Source organism: Sprattus sprattus, assembly GCF_963457725.1.
Source record: "Sprattus sprattus genome assembly, chromosome: 7".
Classification (NCBI taxonomy): Eukaryota; Metazoa; Chordata; class Actinopteri; order Clupeiformes; family Clupeidae; genus Sprattus; species Sprattus sprattus.
The window spans coordinates 16026193-16044558 of record NC_137926.1 but is presented as its reverse complement, the minus strand read 5'-3'; the positions used below and the strand labels follow the sequence as shown (position 1 = coordinate 16044558).

General features: G+C 41.9%; 2 protein-coding genes across 2 annotated transcripts; both read right to left on the bottom strand.

Annotated features, from left to right (window-relative positions):
* Nucleotides 1-388: 388 nt before the first annotated feature.
* Nucleotides 389-2862, bottom strand: LOC308367694 (E3 ubiquitin-protein ligase TRIM35-like; the record flags this gene model as incomplete). The annotated part of the gene is made up of 6 exons (XM_080841677.1): nucleotides 389-921; nucleotides 1070-1188; nucleotides 1297-1319; nucleotides 1434-1652; nucleotides 1746-1841; nucleotides 2458-2862. 6 exons carry the CDS (start codon nucleotides 2860-2862, stop codon nucleotides 389-391), a joined length of 1395 nt encoding a protein of 464 aa, XP_080697803.1.
* A 7819-nt stretch (nucleotides 2863-10681) lies between these two features.
* On the bottom strand, nucleotides 10682-13906 carry LOC308368483 (E3 ubiquitin-protein ligase TRIM35-like; the record flags this gene model as incomplete). The annotated part of the gene is made up of 5 exons (XM_080842652.1): nucleotides 10682-11226; nucleotides 11496-11617; nucleotides 12033-12055; nucleotides 12176-12406; nucleotides 13496-13906. The coding sequence occupies 5 exons, from the start codon at nucleotides 13904-13906 to the stop codon at nucleotides 10682-10684; spliced, it is 1332 nt and encodes a 443-aa protein (XP_080698778.1).
* Nucleotides 13907-18366: the final 4460 nt, after the last annotated feature.

Below are 18366 nucleotides of genomic sequence, written 5' to 3'. Positions count from 1 at the left end.
GGTAACTCCTTCTGTGCCGTAACCGGAAAAACCTTTTCACAGTAAACTGACTTCATTTGCTAATCAGATAAACACCTTTCACCTTACTGACGTGGCAATGCATGCCGTCTGCAGCAGCCAAGTGCAGTTGCCCAAGCATATACAGTGTGTAGAAAGAAAGTGTCACAGATAGTTCCAAACTCAGTGTATGAGCCCGATTTACAACAGAAACTTAAGGCTGTATAAATCTGCTCACATCATGACACTGGGTCACATGTCAAGATTATCAATATTTTCCATGAAACCACAGAAAAATCACATTGTCCCACACGTACAGACTTGCAGTGTCCTGTGCAAGTAAAGACTACATGGCTGTAAAGCATCTGCTTAAGACGGCAACCAGTTCTTGTTACAGATTCACAAAAGGCTTCAGGGTTAAGATCCGCAGGGCCCTAACAGAACTCACATTACAAAAGTATGGGAACACCCTCTCTGTGAATGTGTGAGTGAATGTTTGGAGGTGGCTGCCAGTGGCCGCGTCGGCAAATGCCACCCTTCCTTTGTCCCAGTCAAGCTGCACTCGGACCCTCTGGAGTTTCTGATTAACAGTGAGGGGAGTGAGGAGTTCCGTGGAATAGCCTTTACCGTACCTACCATTAGAGCAACCAATATACCACAGACCAAACTTGGAAAGGCCTTCTCTGTTTTTCAACTCAGACTCTGAAACAACACCGAGAGCCCAGGTTGTACTGTCTCCGACCTCCACATCCCAGCAGTGTGTCCCCGAGACGAAGCCCTCGGAGCCCAGCACGCTGGTGTAGCCGTCAAATCTCTCTGGGTTGTCAGGAAGCTGCTGGTTCTCAGTGGAGAGTCGTAGACTGGTTAAGTCATCCGACAGTTTAAGACAAGGGTGTGCTGTGTTTGGGTCCAGTGTCACAGGTGCTGGATAAAGACAGTGGCCATCAGTCTGTATCAATAAAATGAGCCATCTAATGCCGATTTCTCAAGAAGCTTCAGTGAAAATAAACTATGTGGAAAACTAACTGAATTAGTTAGTGACCATGAAAAAATAGCAAACACTTAGACTTACTGTACTCAATGATCCCCTGCATTTTCTCCCAGACTTTAAACTTCAGGTTGCTCAGGTGACTTGCTACATTAATTAGCTTTCCTGAAACCTTTCCAGGATCTTGCAGTGTGCTCTGGGCTCTGTAATGACAGTTAGGAGTCAGTTGTGCTCAAGGCAGTCACTTCAAAATCACAAACAAAATGGCCAAATAGAAAAAAAAAAATGATCTATTCACATGTTCCTCATACCTTTGTGTGGTGGAACTGTATTTCTGAAATGAGATTGAAAGACATTTGATATTATGACCACACTCATGATGGTGCGTTTACTCATAATCCTACATGATCCAAACATTCAGGGCATCACAAAATAAGGCCCACTATACCTGCAGGAATGGAACATCGGCCATCTTCATCTCCATTTCCATGGCCTGAATTGTTTCAGAGAGAAATGAAATCTCCTGTATCTTTTTCATCATCGTATAACTTTTCTGCTCCTCTTCCTCCCTCAGCGCAGCAATCCTGGCCATCTCGTCATCACGGAGGAACTGGTAGAGCGTTTGAAACTCCTCTTTTATCTGCGCCTCTGTGTGTCTGGCCTGGCACTGAAAGGAGAGACCTTCCCATGTAAGTTCACAGGATGTACTGCAGTAGGTATACATCAAATGTACTGAATAGTACGTTCTCCATTGCCCCACCTTTAAGTGCTTCACAGTTTGATTCAGTGTTTGATGAATTCCTTCATAGGTGGTAAGTGTTTCTTTCAGTGGCTTCATCCATGTCTTGAGCTCTTCCTGCAATCAAACAGCACGAAAGTGGCATACTTTTGTACACATTTTACAGAGTAATACATCATTTAATGGATAGCCTTACTGACATCCTGATAATGCCATTCATTCCTGCTGGGTTTAATATAATAAGCATACCCTTTACGGCATTCCTGGTGGGTTAAATATAATAAGCATACCCTCAAGGCATTTGCTGCGGTGGCATGCATAGTGATGAAATCTTGTTGGTTTCAGACAGTGCCATGTCTTACGTCTTTGAATCGGCTGTAAGCTTCAAAGGTTTTGCGGTGGAGTGTTTTATGCTCTGGGAAAACTGGGTTGTGAAGCTAATAGTTTCAAACCATCATAATAACATAATAACAAGGAACAAGGAACTAGGAACTACTGGCACAGTTGAATTCCGTTCAATTTCAACTGAATGAATTTGAGGCCAGTGATTCGAAGAGACTTTCTTGGTTTCTATGACATTCACTGTTTTTATTTCAACATTTCGCAATTTATTGGGCCTATTCTTTGGACTTGTGTTTGTCCTGAATTCCAATTCATACAAACATACTACTATCAGAGTATCAGCATATGCAATTACAACACAAAATGCACTAATTATATCACCAGGCTCTACCTTGAGATCCTGCGCTGCTTCATCCACGGGGCAGAACCTGTGGTCCGCGTGTTTCTTTGAGTCTCGGCACACCAGGCACGCAAGCTGCTTGTCCTCCAGACAGAAGAGCTTCAGTTTCTCACCATGGAGACTGCATAGCAGCTCGGCACCTGTGGCGGCTTGGCGGCTCCTCTCCTGCAGGTAGTCATCACAGAGGTTCCTCAACACCAGATTACAGGGCAGAAGGTCCATGCAGGAGTTCGACCTGCAGACTGGGCACTCCTTGACTTCCTTCTCTTTCCAGGTTTGCTGCAGGCAGGCACGGCAAAAGCTGTGTGAACAGAGGAGGAACACGGGGTCCTTGAAGATGTCCCGGCACACAGGACAGGAGAGGCCCTGCTCGAGCAGAGAGGACTGCAGGTCCATTGTCTCAGACGGACCGAGTTACCGTTCTTCTGAGTTTGATTGTGTTTTATTTTTTCAATGCAGAAACCTGTAAAGTTTCTCTTCTCATTCCCTTTCTTTCCTTCTTTCTGTCTTTCTCTCCTTTTTCGCCTTTGCCCACCAGTTAGATGTCCTTTTTGAATGTATGGCTTAACATAACTGGCGGTCATGTCAGTGTCTTCAGGTAGAGCGTAAGTCTTCTAAATGTCACCAGGCTGTGAGGCTCCTCAGTTTTACAAACAGTGGTGCAGACCTGAGGGGGTGGAGTTTCTAAGGGATTCCAGAGCTATACTATAATTCTACTCTGTGGACACAAATTTGCATATAGCCCTGGCACTTCTGAAGTAACACTGGGTGTCAAATAACAAAGCACCTGATGCTATACTCAATGGAAAAACAAAAGTGTCCCTCTTAATAGAGTAAGTTTGTGTGCTTTGGTGTACAGATGGGGTATGGTGACAGTATGACAGGTATGCAGATGGTGTATGTCTATAGTGTATTTAGGTTTATAAATAGGCTACAGCACAGATATATTGCTTGATACTCATTTGACTGTATAGGATATCAGGTAAACGTTTATGTCTCCATCCAGCGTACCTATTTCATGAGAAATACTGTAACAGTTACTGAGAAGATGCAGCTAAATCAGCCCATTTACTTTGGATTTGTCTCACGCTGTCAGATCACATAAAACAACGCTGAATAATTTGATTTCAGCAGTTTTTCCCATGGCTAAAAAGCCCTTCAAGCTGCCAAAGTTGGATACGTTTCATGAGCCTAAAGATAAAAGCTTCATAAAGGCTTCATCCTACAGGCTCAAGACTCACACAGCCTACCACAGGGAAACATGAGAGATATGCAAATACATGAAATGTCATGTTCATGTTCATGAAGGAGCATGTGTAACAGCCCCCTACCTCATGTGAACGGCACATTTTGAGTGGAGCGCAATGTGTAGAAATGTGCTGCTGTCCTGTCATATCATGTGAGGGAAAATGAGACATTGCTCAGCGCAAACCATTTCTCATACTGACCATGCAGTTTGGTTTCTGTGACGGCTGAGCATGATATCTTGTTCTGCTTATTGGCCAGGCCATCTCAGACTGCATGCAGCCCTGAAGCATGACAAACCTACTGATGCATAAAAAAGCAAACAGATACGCTTAGTCAGCAAACAGATGTCTGAGTCAATAATGTTCTACAGAAATGTGCTTCCTTTCAGTTACACTTGATTCCCTGGAGCACAAAAGGCTTCTGTGGAAAAGACCCACATAAGACTTCTGTAGAAAAGACTCACATAAGGCTTTTGTGGAAAAAGAAGAAAGAAAGACATTTGTTTTTCTATCATGTATTTAGAGATGACTACAAAGGATGTCTTTACTTCCTGCAAAACTGGTGAAGTTAAGCAGATGGTAATCACACAATAATTGTTGGCTGTAAAATATGTGTGGCATGTGCTTGTTGTGGTATACTGTGGTGACTATCTGTGTCGGAAAGTGACTCTAAACCCTCAACCTTTTGTCATTGCTTTCAGACACACTGTTACAATAACTATGGCTCAACTAGTCTCGCAAATCCGGATTCTGGACTATTGACACTCTGTTGTGTTTTTCCGTCTGCATAGTTTAAAAACAAGTTTTATATTTTGCCTGTCAAAATATAATACCGGTACTTCATTTACAAGGGCTACTAGAAATGCGTGGAGATTTTCTCAGAAACACACATTTGCACACAAATGTCAGGGAAAGCACAAGAACATGTTAAAACTTCTTCACTCTGTGTCTTGGGGTGTACTGGGGGTAAATAGGGATGATTAGACCTGCATCATGGCCTGGAGGGCTCTCTCACATCAGGAACACAACACAAAAAAGGCTGGATTCTTGCCCGGCTCAACGATGCCCGCTTAATTTCAGTCACAACCAGAAAATCCTGAAAAATTGATGGCTGTGCCTGTTGAGTTTGTCTTGAGGCTCTAAAGCGTCAGCCTGATCAGCTTAAATGTGCCACTATTTGAATAGTTGAATTTACATAGCAAATCTGACACAACATGCAGTAGAAAGTTAATACAATTATTATTGTATTATGTTTTTTTCATTTTTCAAAAGTATCATTTTGCTAAAGCAAATCAATGAAGAGTATTCATTGCAACCTGTAAAGCAGTCTTGGAATTCATTGTTAGACAAGCCCAGAATATGGGACATCTTGTAAAACACTTGTATTGTATCTGAATCATACCTGAGGTTTCATGATTCTAAAAATGTATTGGTTGCAGCAAACCCTCTTCAAGTTAAGGCTAAATCTTACACCATAAGCTTTGCATAGTGGAAGTGTGAGGGTATACACATAATGGAAGTGTCATGAGGGTATGCTCATAGTGGGAGTGTGAGGGTATACACATAGTGGAAGTGTGAGGGCATACACATAATGGAAGTGTCATGAGGGTATGCTCATAGTGGGAGTGTGAGGGTATGCTCATAGTGGGAGTGTGAGGGTATACACATAGAGGAAGTGTCATGAGGGTATGCTCATAGTGGGAGTGTGAGGGTATACACATAGAGGAAGTGTCATGAGGGTATGCTCATAGTGGGAGTGTGAGGGTATACACATAGAGGAAGTGTGAGGGTATATACACATAATGGAAGTATCATGAGGGTATACACATAGCTCAGCTCTGCTTGGCCTTCTCTTCCAGATGCCCTGAACACTCAGACAGAAAGTTCTTTGCTGCCTATTACCTGTTACATACCAGTAGTCAATCCTCTGAGCTCAGGACAGACACATTAGTAGTAGTTGACAAAATCTTCAAGAGTTCAATGGAGTTATTTTTAAGGTTTGTCATTATAATCACTCCATAAGTTTTCTAGTTAAAGAATATTTCAGAAGAAGCACTAAAACAAGCAAAACATAGACCGTGAAAGTTGCCTCTTAATTTACTTTTGTATGTGATTCCAAAGCATCTATTTGAAGTCTGCATTATTCAGTAACTGAAGCCGTTGAGTCAGCACAAGAAAAGGAAATGGTTTAAAGCAAGAGAATGCAGCAATTTGCTGTTTTTGGACGTATCCTCTTCACAATGCTCCATTTATGTGGTAGGATAGAGCACCCCCTACATCGCACAACATCGCCATCTTTATCGCTAAAATAGCAGCATGCTACCAAGTTTTCATTACTACCAACTATCCTGTTGTTGGTTTTTTTAGACAATTAGCTTACTAGTTTTTTTTACCAAAAGAGTACTCCTTACTGCCAAGTTTACTTATGATGCTTGTAATTTCAAACAAGGGGTAATTTGTCTGTGTGCCTCTGTCTGTTTTTTAAGGTCTTCATGGCTACTCGCCTTCACTACTGCGAAAGGCTGTAGAAAAGTCTTCAGCTCAATGTAGAAAAAATATCCATTACATCAGGGGTCTCAAACTCAAATTACCCAATGGGCATCCAGTCTGGTCATTGGGGGGCCAGATTATTTGTATCTGTTGGCTTGCCTATCACAATACTTTAGATACCACTTTTGAGTTGCCAAATTTACCATGTGTGATCAGTGGTACAATGGTTAGTGTTGTTGAACAACAAGTAGCTGACCTGAGTTTCAATTCCGGGGCAATGCAAGATCTTTGGATAAAAGTGTTTGTCAACGTTACTCTTTAGGATCACTTTGTCCTATTGATAGTCCATGACTTACATACGTATACAGCAGTAATAGTGGGATAATGTCTTCATCGACAACTACATCTATATTTTTCCTTCATACATTTACATCTCAAAGCAAATGCTGTACTGCACGTGTATAGTTGGTAACAAGGCTGCAAAAGAAAAAGAAGCATAAAACTGGATAAAGTTTCAGCAAATATCTGAAATTTTTTATTTTATAAAATAAATGTATTATAGGAGCAACTTCAATGACAGACCAGCATGCTCCATTGCGTCACACAGTTGCTCATACATCCTTCGCTGTGGTACGGCCTTGCATTCTTTTTACACAAAGTAATTCCTCTGTCACTTCAAACTGGTGGTTAACACTGCAGGGAAAAATTGCGAGCTAAGCATTATCACTTATGTCAGTACTCTCGTCCAGAGCCACAGAATACACACTTAAATGTTTGCCTTTGACACGCAGCTACAATGACCGCTGGACTATCCATAATCCCATTAGATAGCTGGCTCAGACACCTCGCAAATATTTTTTAGTTACTATAACAGGGTTTTTACATTGAACAGTGTCTATTTCTCGGTAACTTTACAAAAATGTAAGCAAAAAAAAGGCATACAAACAACTATGTTGTTATTCCTCGGAGCAACTTCAATGACAGACCAGCATGCTCCATTGCGTCACACAGTTTCTCAAATACATCTTTGGCTGTGGTAAGGCCATGCATTTTTTTTTCACAAAGTAATTCCTCTTTCACTTCAAACTGGTTGTTAACACCACAGAAAAAATCCTGAGCTAGGCATTATCAATTATGTCAACACTCTCATCCAGAGCCACAGAATCAGGGGCGGCCTTTCCTACAGGCGGTATAGGCGGTCGCCTAGGGCGCCACTCAGAGGGGGGGCGCCAAAAACTGCGGCCCCTTCTATATCCCCAACCAATAATTTAACATTAAAAAAATAAAACTAACATTAGGGTAAAATGAAAACGGAAGGGGTACGTTCTTCCTTGGTGTTGTCACAACATGCTAGCACAGTGAGGCGTTATGCATGATGCACTAGCGCTCAACGATGTTCCCTAACAATGTTCCTTACTGTTCTTATTGCATGTCGTTGTTCTGTGTTGGGACTGAGTTTATACAGGTGTGTGACGGTAAACACAATCTGTTCAAGATAACCTGTAGCAGGGCATAAAGCCCGTGCCATTTTGACATTGTCTTGTGTTTAGTATTTAGTAATAAAAAGCCATAACAAATATTTCGAACTTCCGTGATTAGTTACAACACTTTTGTTATATCATTTTAGATTAACTTTTAGAAGACTAAGAAAACATTATTTGGAAGCGATTGGGAAGATGACATGAAGGTGTGTGTGTGTCCATAAACAGTTGAACAGGGGGGCGTGGCCGGAGCGTAGTTCAGCACAGGCCTGTATTTTCTCAGTGATTTTGTTCTTCAATTAATGTTTGTTCATCGTTGCGATCGTATTTGTGTTTGGGTGAAAGAAATGCAGTGCAAAATAGCGTTTGAAAGTTGCAATTATTATATATTATTTGGGGGTTGAAGGACTGAAGCTCGCCTAGAGCGCCAAATGTGCTAAGGCCGCCCTTGCACAGAATACGCACTGAAACTTTTGCCTTTGGCACGAGCTAGATTTATTTTCTGATAATGACCGCTGGACTACGTAATCATGTTTATTATTCGGTTACTTGTTATAAGACATTCCTCCAAAATACCTATTTTAAATTATTTTGTTGCAATTTCGTGACTTCCGCAAACAAAAAATTGTTCTTCACGTAGATAGATAAAGTTCCAGGTGTTGCTGACTTCAATTCAGTTTCCATTACATTAAATGACTGGACTACTTGCGGAATGATATGAAAGACGTGAATTACAAGCACAAAACCTGTTGCAAATGGCAGCGGTAAACGTTGGGGTGGACCATGTAAATCAATGGAACTTCTTCTTCTTTTTTTTTAATCTAAATTCTGAGGAGCCTGCGCGCCGGATGAAATCGCTTTGGGGGCCGGAATTGGCCCGCGGGCCTGAGTTTGAGACCCCTGCATTACATTAACACGATTCTATAACTGTGGTCCATTTACCTTCTGTGCTTTGAGAAAGGGAACACAGCTTCAAGAGATGCCATGCAACAACGCCATCTATTGGTCCTCTCTATAAATAACAATGAGGTAAAGGTTGATGAGGTTTGGATGTATCCAAATAATTCTGTAATTTATAGTTTTCTGTATGACATTTCACAACACACTATAAAGTGACTTTATGGATGGCACTGAGATGTGGTGGACAAGACCTGCCAATGCTTCTTCTCATGCTAGGAGAGTTTTAGCATTCGTTGTCAAATACGATTAAAAAAATAGCTCAGCATAGAAACAGTGTGAAGTGAATGTGACTTAAGTCCCTTGTTTCAAGTAAGCTAAACCCTTGGAGTAGCCTACAGCTTTGGTTAGGCAATGCTCATAGGGGAGTCTTTAACATTCATGGATATGTAAGGTGAACTGCAGTATTTGTGTTTCAAAACTGCCAATATTCCTCTGTTTATTGAGCCTTTTATTTATGTCTCTTTTGTAGTGTTTGTTTTGCCCTGAAAAATGTCAACCAACATTAAGAACACCTGCAACAAAAAATTATGTGTAGAATTTACCAGAAACATGGCATCAAAACATTTATTTTTGTGGAGTACCAAACCACAAACCGTTTTCACCTTTTAGGGCTTCTATATGCTATAGATACAGTAGCTACTGATATGACATTTCTTTCAATGGTCCTCACTGGGGACAGACTTAAGCAGGGTAAGATATAGCAGTAAGCCTCCTACTGGTCAAATGATTGCATTGACTATGGTGGCAAATACATGTTTCTGTATAGACTTCTTTTTAAAACAGTGAATCTCTGCTTATAAAATAAAACCTTTCAAGTTACTTTTTGATTTCAAACATTCCTTTAAAACCAGTTTGTTATTGTTTGGTATATTTCTTTGCCAACCACCATATACATAGAAAAAGAAGAAGAAGAAGAAGAAGAAGAAGAAGGGCCTGCTTGTTTGCTGTTGTCTATAGTTTTAGAATTTGCTGCACGTTTCTGTAATGTTTACTGTTCTCTGAATTTCCAGAGTGTTTTCATAATGCTGCTCAAGCATTGTCAAATTGATTAAGATGTATTCTTTATGTGCTTGTGTTTTGCCCATTTGGATGTGTTTCCCCTAAGTTGCAGTACATTGAGTCCTCAGGGCCACTGTACTGTAGGTATAATTGTATTCAAACACCAACAAAGGCAAATAAATATTGTGTTTCTCCAATTGATTTACTATATTGATCAGTCATATGGCATTAACGTGCAAGTCAGTCAAACGACACAGTGGGGCTAAGGATTGGTTGATTGCACGGGTGTGCACATGTTTATTTGAGAAAATTGCTCGTCAATTTTAGAATCATGTGATATCACAACAGCAACTCCTGTTCTAGAATGTGGTTTGCCTACTAGAGAACAGATTGTTTTTTAAAGGCACTGTTATGTGTCACACGTGTCATTGGGAGGAACAAGACAGACAGATATCTGAGGAATTTAACTGAATGTTTATTTGAGGAGTTAAATATGCGGCATCCTCTTCAGCCCCCCTCATCAACAGTCTTAACTTTAAAATAATACTGCTTCTCATTCCATATCCAATAATTAACATCAAATACTTACTTCTTAAAATATTACATAAAATATAAAATAAAATATAGCAATTCCATAAGATGTTGATATTCATGCAATGAGATGAGTCTTGAGATTGTGATGGAGATCATAGAAAAGCCTTCAACCTTCTCATGGGTGGTCCACTCGTTCAATAAAAGATCAAGAGTACTTTATTTAAAATATATATTAACTATTTAGCCCCCTGGGTTAAAGAAAGCAAAACTTACTATGTACTAACTTAGTACTTCATATTTATAAAAAATGCGTATGTGTAAACTTACTTGAAAAAAAACAGATTCTGAACTATTGCTAGTAGTTTGAGGAAGAACCAGACTAGTCAGAGAGACCCCCCCCCCCCCCCTCCCCCCAAAAAAAACCTAAACCTAAGGTAGAATGAATATAGTGTCAAACAGTGTCACAGCCCCCATTGTCACACAGCCTCACGTAAAGAGCCACCTCTAACTGCTGAATTGTTCCACTGTTACGAATGATCTCCCAGGCAGAATCCTGAGTGGGTGCAGCTTGCAGTGGTTGTAGAAGTAAGGGTAGACGGTCTCAGTGAAGCTGTGCTTGAACACGTGTAGGCAGGTGTTGCGTCCGGCGTCACTGAACGTCACCTTGCCCTTGTCACAGTCCAGCTGCACTCTCATCTTCTGGATCCTCTGGCTGACTTTGAGGAGCGTGAGCATCTCTGGCGAGTAGCCTTTCCCATATTTGCCGTTGTAAAAGCCCACGTACCACAGGCCAAACTTGTGAGTTTCTTTTTTCTTGTAAACAGACTCCGCGATGACGCCCACGGCCCAGGCTGTGCTGTCTCCGACCTCGACGTCCCAGCAGTGGGTGCCTGAGGTGAAGCCCTGGGAGCCCAGCACGCTGGTGTAGCCACTGAACCTCTCAGGGTTGTTGGGGAGCAGTTGTCTCTCTTCGCTGAGGGCAACACTGGTTAAATCCACAGAGACGATGAGGTCTGCATGTGCAGTGTTTGGGTCGAGAGTCACTGGACCTGAAACAGGAGGACAAAGAAAAAAGAAAAGAAAAAAAGAGAGAGAGAGAGAGGAAAAGAAAGAGAGAGAGGAAGAGAGAGAGAGAGAGAGAGAGAGAGAGAGAGAGGTGAAACATTGTAATTCAGAGAGACAAACTTATGTTTGAAGCAGAAAGACATTTAAAAGACATTTAAAATCCTAACAAAACTCTGAGTCTGAGTCTCTCGCTCAGCTCAGGGGGATGGATTTTCTGATTCTGATTCTGATTCTTGGTGTGGTCTGTACTTACAGTATGGCACCATGGTTTGCAGCTTCTGTGACACTTCAAACATCAGGTTGCCCAGATGTTTTGCCACTTGGATCAAGACCTCTCCTGAAATAGGCTCGGGGTCCTGTGGTGAGTATTGTACTCTAGAGAAACATAAAAGTAAGCAGGCGCACAGAGAGAGAAAGAGGGATGGTCAAGCGGATCTTGGCTCTAGACCAGCAAAGAGTTGGTGCCGCTCTGGAACCAGTATTCCAGCCAGTTATTTGGCTGACGAAATGCGAAAAACTGGTTCGAGATTAAGCACTAGCTCTGAAACTGCCCTATAACTGCCTCGGTGGAACAGGTAGAAAGGAGTATGGCAACAACAGAGAGCACAGCTGAGGGGGAGGTTAGACCAATCACATAGAAAGGGCTTCTTCACCTTTTGTAAGACCAATGTTAGCATATTTAAAACAAATGTAAAATATGTGTAGAAACATACACTTTTTGCATTCATATCAATACAACTAGTGTATTTGTGTTAGAGGGAGCGGTAGAAAAAAGAGGTACCAGTCTTACCTTTCAGCCATGGCTTTGTAATTCTGCCCAAAAAATCCAGAGGAATGTATTAATACCAGATGAATCAACAGTATGTATCATGTTCCCTTATATTTTGTTGACAAGGTGATCAGGAAGGGAAATTAAAAAAGAGCATTCCTTACCTGCAGGAATGAAAGGTCTTCAGCCTCAAGGTCTTCCTCAAGGGCTCTGATTTTGTCTGAAAGAGACCCAATCTCGGTTTCAAGTTCATCAATTTTCTTCTTCATCATCTGGTTGTTCTGTTCCTCTTCCTCCTTGAGTACACCCAGTCGGAAGTTCTCTTCTTCTCTCAGGAACTGGTGAAGCTTCTCAAACTCCTCCTTGAGGAGATGTTCTGTTTGCTCTGCCTGGTCCTAGATTTGTTATGAATGTTTAAGAATCGCTGTGTGTTAGTACTGTTAACCACAGTGTAATATAATCAAGTCTAGTATAGCTGTATATTAAAGGTGCAGTCCACGATTCTGGGGAAAGGTTGTTGATATGAGAGCTTAACAGATTGACTGTTTGTCTCAAAATCTTTGTCTCAAAAGAAATAGTCATCTGAAACTACATCATTGTCGTTATATACGACGCAAACCTAGAATGTTACAGCATTCATTCAAATAACTATTTTACCTTTATATACTCAGATGTTTGTTCCAAGTTTTGCTTGAATTCCTCAAAACCTTTTAGCTTCTCCTGAAGGGGCTTCATTTTTATTTTAAGTTCTTTCTAGAGAAAACAAGTGGACACAAAACTTTATTCCATGAAAGTGTTATTTTGATAACCATTACAACCACTACATGGTTGAATAATCCTGAAATATATTATGAAAAATAATAACTAAACACACACAAGCTGACAAAAATATTTTCTTTTCAGAAAACTTGAACCATTCTGCATCTTGTCAACTTTCATTGTGTGACTGGTGTATGGGAAACCAGCTTCTTATTTGTAAATTGCTTAGTTTGCAGCACACCTTAATGTATAATTACAACTTTTTCTTCACTGTAAAAGTGCATTTCTGACATGTTCTTCAAGTGTGTGTCAGGGTACTACTGCCTGAGATGTAAATATATCAGTCAGCATACTCTTGAATGAGATTCTAGCCTGGAAAGTCTTGTTTGACTGGATTCTGAAGTTTGTACTTTTCCGTTCAGCCTTCACTCACACGACCCGTCACAACAAGAGCATGTACCCATTCGACGTTGTTTACATCTATCAACAAACATCAGAGCTCTCAGAGAAAACAATTTAAACAATTTCAAAATCAAAACATATATGACTTCAAATGATACCTCACGATTAGCTATCTTTACTGAAAAATCATCAGCACAGATAACATCTAATTTTGAAATGGTTTAGAGTGTAAAGATCTCTGGGCCAATCACACTACATGTTCCTGGTGAGATCTCTATGAGAGGTTGCCGCCGTCCACACCCGGCCTGTGCTGAACTCCTCACCTTGTGGTCGGCGGCGGCCTCCTCGATGAGCCTGAAGCCGTGGCCGGAGTGCCGCTTGGGGACGCGGCACTTGATGCAGGCGGGCCTCCTCTCCTCCTCGCAGAAGTGTGTGAGCCTGTCGCCGTGGGTTTCGCACACGCCCGCCTCGACGGAGGCCTGGGCGGCCCGCTGCCGCCGTGCGTCCAGGATGGCCTCGCACATGCCTCTCAGCACGATGTTGGTGGGCGGCTCCGGGTTGGCTGAGACGCTGCGGCACACGGGGCACTCGCGCGCCTGCCGCTGGTCCCAGAACCGAAGCAAACACGCCCTGCAGATACTGTGTGAGCAGGCCAGCAGCACGGGGTACTGGAAAACGTCGCAGCAAACCGGGCAGAAAAAGTCCTCCTCGGCCAGTGAGGGTCGGCCGGCCATCTGTGCTCAGTCGGTAGAGAAGTCTTGGATACGTCGGATCACTTTCTTTCTCTCTCACACTCACCTAGTCTCTGCCTTATGTAACTTTCTCTTTCTCGCTCTTTCAGACTTTGCTTTGGAATGTCAGCTGGTGAAGTGTTTCCATTCTCTGTCTGCACTGGATGCAGTGCTGTGCAGTTTGTCCCACACACTCACGGGTGGAGCTCTTTTCCCTCCCTGAAGCCACAGCCCAGTTGAATGTGTGTGTGTGTGTGTGTGTGTGTGTGTGTGTGTGTGTATGTGTGTGTGTGTGTGTGTGTGTGTGTGTGTGTGTGTGTGTGTGTGTGTTGGTGTGTGTGTATGTGTGTGCGTCCCTGTAGAAGTGAGTGTGTGTGTGTGTGTGTGTGTGTGTGTGTGTGTGTGTGTGTGTGTGTTGGTGTGTGCGTCCCTGTAGAAGTGAGTGTGTGTGTGTGTTTGTGAGGGTGTGTGTGTGTGTGTGTGTGTGTGTGTGTGTGTGTGTGTGTGTGTGTGTGTGTGTGTGTGTGTGTGCATGTGTGTGTGCATGTGTGTGTGTTTGTGTGTGTGTGTGTGTGTGTCAATATGGATGTTTGCAGGCACAACATTCCTTCACAGATCAGCAAGATTAGACTAGGACAGGATGTCAACATGTCAATATGTCAACAGCACACATGAAGCAGAAAACTATAAAAAATAGAATTGGAATTGGAAAGTCACGTAAACGTCACATTAAACATCACGCTTCTTGTTTTATTCTTTCTGTAGCCCTCCTGATATTGCCTTTAAAGCAGTTAAGTCAAGCAGTAAAGGATTTAACAGGAGCCTTCTAAGGCCAAGCCAAAGTCTTGTATCTTCAATTACATAAACATGTGTCCATCACATGTTCCACATGACAAAACTTCAAAATTAAGACCCTCTCATTCTCAAGGCGAGTCACATAATTCTGATATTTCTTATTTAATCTTTATAGGCCTACGGTGATAATTTCGTAAAACTGCTCAGATTAACTAAAAAATATCAGAATAAGTTAAAGTAAACATGGCCTTCAGTTTGATTCAAAGGAACTTCTCTTATGAACCTTTTTATATGAGGTTTATAAGAGCTTTATAAAAGCCCATGAGCTACCCTGGACCACAGGGAGCCAAAGCCAAAGGGAGAATGCCTTTGCTTCAGGAACTTAGAACAGATGATCAACTGGTTTAGGCAGTTTATTTTTTCAAGAGACAGTCAACCATGACATTTCCTTTGGCCCAAATACCGCAGAAGATAAGTAGAAACTAGGTCATCTGTCAACTTTTATCGCACTAAGAGGTGTCTCATTGAAATCTATGACATGAATCTCAAGGTTCTAACCCCAACTTTCTAGGCTGTCAATATTCTGAACAATGATAGAAGTTTTTCATGAAACCAGTGGCTATATCCAGGTGGCTATGACCTATCATTTAATAATTGTTAAACAATCAGCAACAATAAATTATATTCGTTAGTTTTATTATGAATCTGTCAATTGACCCTTCCGCGACCACTCCCCAAAACGGTAACTGATCAATCATAGCATAGCAACGGTTACTAAGCTCGGGACCTCAGTCAAGCGAGCCATTTTGATGAATGGAAGTCAATGAGAGAGACGTCTGCTCGAGAAGAGAAAATGAAACGTTGTGCTTATGGAGTGTGTAATTCTGACAGTCGATATCCAAAAAGGCTGGAGGGAGGGGTAACATTTTATCCCTTCCCGAAACCCAAGACCCAGAGAGAGAAATGCCTGCTGTGGATCAAACAATGTAGACGACCCCCCCCCCCCCCCCCCCCCCATCAGCTGAATGTCAGCAACGTAAACAGAAGCACCTACTTTGTTCCAAGAAGCTATGTCGCTAAAATCTGCCCACTGCATCGAAAACGTGAGAAAACCCTTGCTTAAAATACGATTCAGTTTTACCACCTTACATGTTTGCGTCGCGACTGTGTAGATAATAGAACAAATAAACATAGCTGGAATGAACCTGTTAGCCTTAGCATTTGTCTGTCTACAAACACAGCATGTAATGTCGTGGTTGTAGCCTATATAAGCATATTGCAGACCCTTTTGCCTGCTTCGATCTGTGATCTTGCTGTTTTTCCAAAAAATGCTTATGATTTCTTTGGGTAGAGCTGAAATTGACACGGTTGAAAACATGTTGCCACCCCATTCATACCAATGCTGAGAACCTGGGAAACGTGAATGCTTGACTGATATACCAAACGTTGCTAAGGGGGGCGGAGTTTGCGGAAGGGTCAATTGGGGTGGATTGAACAAGTCAGGTACAACTAAAGCAGAAAAACAGCACCACCATGTGTAGAAATATGGGCACACAGTACACAGACAGTTTCTGTCCCACAAACCCAGATGACAAAGCCATCAGCAAAGTGCATGGTACTGTGGATCTTTCTGAGCAGTGCCACAACCTCAGCATGAACTTGTACACAGTACCGGTCTGAACACATCTCTATTTTGTTTTGATCACTGCAAGACCTCTAGGCACTCATAGATGCCCTAGGTAAACACTAGGCATACTTTAAACTCACTTTTAAAGACACGCTTTTCAGATGATGATTTTCCCTGCCATTATCAAATATTGTATAGAGTCTTTACAAATGTGCATTGTAGTTTGCATTGTAGAGAGACCTGTGGCTTTGTTCTGCAATGATAATGAAACCACTTACTCTGAGTGAACTAACCCAGGTGTATCACTAAGTCACGCACTTGGAACCTCTCCCTGGCAATGGGAGTACCACAGACACCCCACACCTCACTCAGTGCCCGCATGGAGGGTACCCCACATCAACATGACAGAAGTAACATTTATTTGAAACGAAAATGTAAAGCTAAAACCAACATGACTATCAGCACAGGGAGAGCAAATAAAACCACTATGTGTTATTTTCTGCTTTATGTGGCCTATGGCTATGACTATTTGGTTCTGGACAGGAAATGTGGTGGCCACCATACTTCCACCAACAACGTACCCATTTAATTGTGGAAATCTAGAGCAAAGGTCTACACTACCGCCCTTAACCTGAAGCAAAGTCCAGGTGGCTATTTTGAAATATGCCTTCCTTACAACAGCTAAAGTGAATAGGTTGTGTCTCATCCATCACACATGCAAGCATTCCCAGTGCACGGGGCTGTGGGTCTGACCACCTTGTTGTGTGCTAATGCTTGTGGGGAGGGTTGTGGGCGCCGTGTGTAGTGTAGGACTGAAGAGAGACCTCATGTTTCTGGCACCACCATAATCATGTACCAACATGTACATGTGACCCACATACAGTAAATCCATGACTGAACGGTTGCATTCCTTTTGTTCCTTCAGATTGAGTCATCGCTCACATGGTTCTGTTACCTCAAAATAGCCTAAAGACACTTTTCCCTTTTTTTGTCAGCTATAGAGTCTCTCTCTGAGCACATTAGAGGGATCTGCAGGCGCTTAGACAGTACACAGTAAAACACAAATCTTCTACTCATCATAGCATAGTCTCATTTATGTGTCTCTACTATGTGTAGTTGCTGGTGTGTGTCAACATTTAATTCCACTGTGTTGTATGGTGATAGTGAGCTCAAACAGCTTCGAGAGACAGTGAATTTGAAGAGCAATCACCAAAAGGACATAATGCAAGTCCACTGTAATGGTCAAATTGCATTACTGTTTTACATGGTTTCAAAATGAATTAATATTTTTTTTTTGCACTGAATGCATTCTGCACACAAAATAAGGTATGTTACACTTTGCACCTCATATTAACCGAAAGTTAATCTATAACTCATCTATGATTTAAATACATAGAATAGCTGAATAGAACTGAACTGAACTGAATAGAAATTATGTGTCCATCAAACAGTTTTACCCAGATGGATATGGATGCCCCAAATACAGATAAAACAAGAAGAATGTAAAGAAAGGGTCACAGATCAATTCAAAACGTGTGGACTTGATGAAGTTTACAAATTAGAAGTTGATGCTTAATGCGCCGCTAGGCAGCGACAGAGGCTGCGCCACAGCTGCGCTCACCCATTCACTTTCAATTGTTTGACTTCAGTATAACCCAATCGCGCTCGACCCGGTTGTCATGACGGAAACTTCGTCGTTAAGGTAATCCTGCCACTTCCACTTTGTCTGCTGACTGAAATGGTTTTAGGAGCTTCTCCACTTTCTCACCCCTGCAGATAACCACGCCGATCCTCCGAAATAGTTTATGTTTTAGTGACACGATTCACTACCCAAGCATAGGCTAGGCAACCAAACAAATTAACCTGGCCCGATACATGGCTTATTAACCTAGCTACAGGGGTTAGATATAGTGATGGTATAAGAGGAAGTTATAGACAACCACCTTACCTAGCATTTCAATTAGTCACTGACGAACGAGCTTTAAAACCTCAGTGGTCCAAACAGACTTGCTCAAGCAATTGATGTAGCCTATATACAACC